This window comes from Egretta garzetta, unplaced genomic scaffold (assembly GCF_000687185.1).
Source record: "Egretta garzetta isolate BGI_Z169 unplaced genomic scaffold, ASM68718v1 scaffold417, whole genome shotgun sequence".
Classification (NCBI taxonomy): domain Eukaryota; kingdom Metazoa; phylum Chordata; class Aves; order Pelecaniformes; family Ardeidae; genus Egretta; species Egretta garzetta.
The window spans coordinates 1,454,364-1,458,148 of NW_009260227.1; the positions used below are offsets into that span (position 1 = coordinate 1,454,364).

General features: G+C 57.9%; 1 protein-coding gene across 1 annotated transcript in view; it reads right to left on the reverse strand.

Moving 5' to 3' along the window:
• Positions 1-3,785, reverse strand: part of EGFL7 (EGF like domain multiple 7) — a 10,813-nt gene that overhangs the window by 4,443 nt on the left and 2,585 nt on the right. Inside the window, exons 2-4 of the mRNA XM_009642267.2 lie at positions 2,123-2,245; positions 1,765-1,877; positions 910-1,005 (exon numbers count right to left, since the gene is read on the reverse strand). Coding sequence (XP_009640562.1) covers positions 910-1,005; positions 1,765-1,877; positions 2,123-2,245 — 332 coding nt within the window. The remainder of the gene's footprint in view (positions 1-909; positions 1,006-1,764; positions 1,878-2,122; positions 2,246-3,785) is intronic.

A 3,785-nucleotide genomic window follows, 5' to 3' on the forward strand; every position in this document is an offset into this window, starting at 1 on the left:
CGGAACCGCTTCCCACGCCCAGGCGAATCCGTTTTAGGCAGTGGGAAAATCCTTTTCCCCTCCGCGCTGGAGATGGAGCTGTCAGCGATGTGCTCAGCCCTGCCTGGCCCAGCGTGGGTCAATGCCACACGCTCCTCCTCTGCCTTACAGGAGGGCAGAAAGCCAGGAAACGCCGTGGCAGGGGTTTGCACCACGCTGGTACGCAGGGTTCTGTAGAGCACCGTTGCCCTCCACACTGCCTGATTTTCCTGCGCTCTGGTGAGGACCATCGGGCTGCTCTCATGCTGGAGAGGAGCTCGGTGCCTGGAGATCGCCAGGCTTTCCCTCCACCCCCGGACATTTTCAGTTTACAGATTTGGGCTCTGCAGTAAATGGGCGTCTTAGTTTACAGCAAGAGTTTACAAAGCTTGGGAGATACACAGTCTCCAGCTGACCCCACAAGTGTAAGGGCTGCTCTGCAGAAAGCCTTTCGCTGGCTGCACAGTCACGGCAGAGTACAGCCTCAGCTCACGCTGACCCAGCGCGGAGCAGCAGCGGAGAGAAAAATGTGGATGCCAGGGCTGCACTCGAGGGCTGAGAGCACCTACGCAGCCAAAGAGGGGTCAGAACTCTGGGAGCTGAGCTTCCCGTCCTTTCCTGGCCGGATCATCAGGCATCGCTGCCCCAGAGCAATAGGTGTAGGGGAGAGTGGGTGTGGAGGGGTAACACACTGGTTTGCCTCTGTGGGTTGAGTAGCACCAGGCATGCGCCAAGGCTTGGTGAGGAGCCACGGTCCCTGTCCCCCACCACGGGGTCCATCTGTGGGCAGAGGCCCTCCAGTCCCCCACTGCTGCTCCCTGGAGAAGCTCTCCGGTAGCGGTGGGGCAGGCCCGACGCAGGGAGCCCGGAGGGGAGCGGTGTGCCCCGTACCTGTCTGGCAGACTCGCCCCGTCCAGCCGGGCGGGCAGGCGCATCTGCCGGGGAAGGCGCAGCCCCCGCCGTTCTGGCACGGCACCCAGCAGAGAGCTGTGGGACCAAACACGAGCACAGCGTCACTGGGCAGCTCTGGGGGTCCTGAGCTCCCTCCCCTGCCACCGTGCACGTGTACGCACATGGTGCACACACACACCCCGCACCCCCCAAACCACACAGCAGCACCAGCCCAGGGCCGGGGTGCTCTGCACCAGCCCCGGAGTGGTGGGGTTGAGCTGACCGGGGTGCACAGGGCGCAGGGTGGGTGGGATGGACAGGACCTCGGTTTTGCAGCCTGGCAAGAGGGCAAGGCGCCTGCAGCCAGCACAGCCGGGAGGCAGGAGGGCGACGGGCAGCAGCAGGCCCTGGGAAGCCCCTGGTGCTGCGCTCTGAGCTCAGCTGGGGATGGACTAACCGCTGATGTGTTTTGCATTTGTTTTGTGCTGTACATCACGGTTGCCTCCTGAAAGCATTTCTCTTCCATTACAGCAGCTCTTCCATTACATTTATATGGAAAGGACTTACTCGTTTTATTTATCCTCTGGTAACTACAAAGTTAATAAGCGATCCCAAAGGAAAAAGGCCTGCGAGGCAGCAGAGAAAGGCTGGGAATTAATCAGAAATTGAACCACATTTGGTTCTGACGCCGAAAATTTAAATGCTTTCCTACAGGGAGAATCTGTCTGACAGGCAGAGTGCTGGTAAATGAGCGAGCTGCCTGCCAGGGCCTCTTCCAGGGACCTGAGCTACCCAGCCCATGGGGTTTTGGGGATGGGCAAGCGCTGGCACCGGGGTGGCACAGCAGCCTCTTACCTGTGTTGCAGCTGAGCGCGTGGCTGTTAGCTCTGCTCCAGCAAGGACAGCACGAGGCCGTGGGCTGGGGCAGCTGCCTGTACGCCCGCCTGTAGGCAACCCTGTAGATGGTCCTGCAACGCAAAGATGGGGCTGAGCCAGGTGACTGAGAATCTGCCCCGAGCCCCCCCATCCCACTCCCAAGCCAGTGGGTCAGTCCCCCTGCACTGGCACCTCCTGCCCCAGGGGCTGGGACCTCCTTCCGCACGGATCAAGGCAGGATTCCCCCCTTCCACAGCCCCCACTGGTCGCTGCCTCCCTGGGACGGATCCGGCTCCCTCTCCGGGACCTGGTCGGTGTTGCGGGCAGCTGCCCTCACCTGTAGGTGCTGCAGAGGCGGTGGCCCTGGCAGGTGGTGAGGTAGGGCTGGTAGACGGGCTGGACATGGGACTCGACGTAGGTGGCCGCCTGGCTCTGCGGTGCCGCGGCGCAGACTCTGCGGCTGCAGAGAGGGGAGCAGGTCAGACACCGGCTAAAAACCAACCCGCAGCTTCTCCCTCCAGGGCAAAGGGGCTCCGCTGATTTACACCAGCCCCGGACATGGCCTGACAGGCCCCCGCTACAGAGGGCTATTTAAAGGGCAGTGGCTAATTGCCCGAGTGACCCGGGAGGTTACTTCAAGCTCTTTCAGGGCAGCGACACAAAGCCTGAGCACTGCTCAAGCATGGACTCTTCCTCCCAAGCCCCTGCGCGAGGCCGCTGATGCCTCCCCGTTCACTCACCCCAGCACAGTCCCTCCGTCTCGGGAGAGCAGTCAGGGCACAGATTGAGGGGGGATTTACTCCAAGCAGTTCTCCTTCCTTTCATCACCTCCCTTCCCTTAAAACCACTCACTTTCTGGGTGCATTTTTCCTTTCCGAGACTTTTGCCATACCGAAATGGATGCCCCTCTGGTCACCAAGAAATTAATGATTTCACAGGAAGGGTCAGGCTCACTGCAAAAAGGTAGAGGCCAGAGGAAAGCCACCCCCCAGTCTTCCTAAGGTAACTGCGATCCAGTCAAAAACTTTCCCAAGGTTAACAGCCAAAGTGGTCTTGGTTAAAAACTCTTCTTTTTTCTACATTTTCCAGCTCAAGCAGGTCAGTCCCACTGAGGAACTCTACTTCTCTCAGCCTCCCAGCCCAATTAGAAACTAGAATAAAAAGCCTGGGAATTAGCATGGACATCAGATGGCTTCCATTAACTCCAGAAAACTCCTTTCAGCCTCACTGATTAATGCTATAGGAGATGCAATTTTTAAATGGCAATTGTTTGCTTGGCAAAATTTAGAATAAAACTATAGCTGCAGCCTGTGCGTGCGAGCGAGGAATTCAGCCTGCGGTTTTAGTCACAACCAGAATGCAAAAGGTTTAACGCTAGAGGAGAGTATTTCAATGTAAAAACAAACTTTGTAGAAAATGTGAGCTGTATCTGGGGGGCGGGAGTTGAGCTCGAGCTCCTTTTGGCTGGGGAAGAAACTGGGGCAGCGAGGTCTGGGCTTCCTCTGACCCAGCGGGAGCTGAGCTGTGCTGGGATCCAGGGAGCCATGTCGGGCCCATTTCCTGGAAAGGGAAGGGGAATTGCTGGAGCTGCCACTCCCGGGCTTGCAGGACCACAACTGCAGCCACTGCAGCATCCCAGGGCACAGCAGGCAACAACCCACCAGGGCTTTCCATGCCTGTGTCCCCTGGATGGTGCATCCTCTCAGGGCTGGGAGGCTGCATCCTCCTTTGATGGCTCATTTGCAAGGCTTGACGGGCAAGTGATAGCAAGATTGCACGCATATTGTTGTGCAAGGATGTGCTTGAATGAGACAATAATAATTCATGAACAGCTCAGGGCCTGATTAGCTTTTGACTCACCCAGAGAAAAAGCCAAGAGTGTTTTTGTGTCCCCTGCATGGAGCTAAACGGAGCAGGGGCATTTTCTCTGAGAGGCTTTTTTGCTTCAGTAACAAAGCAAACACCAGGGAAGGGCTGCCGAGCCCCAGTTGCCCCAGGAC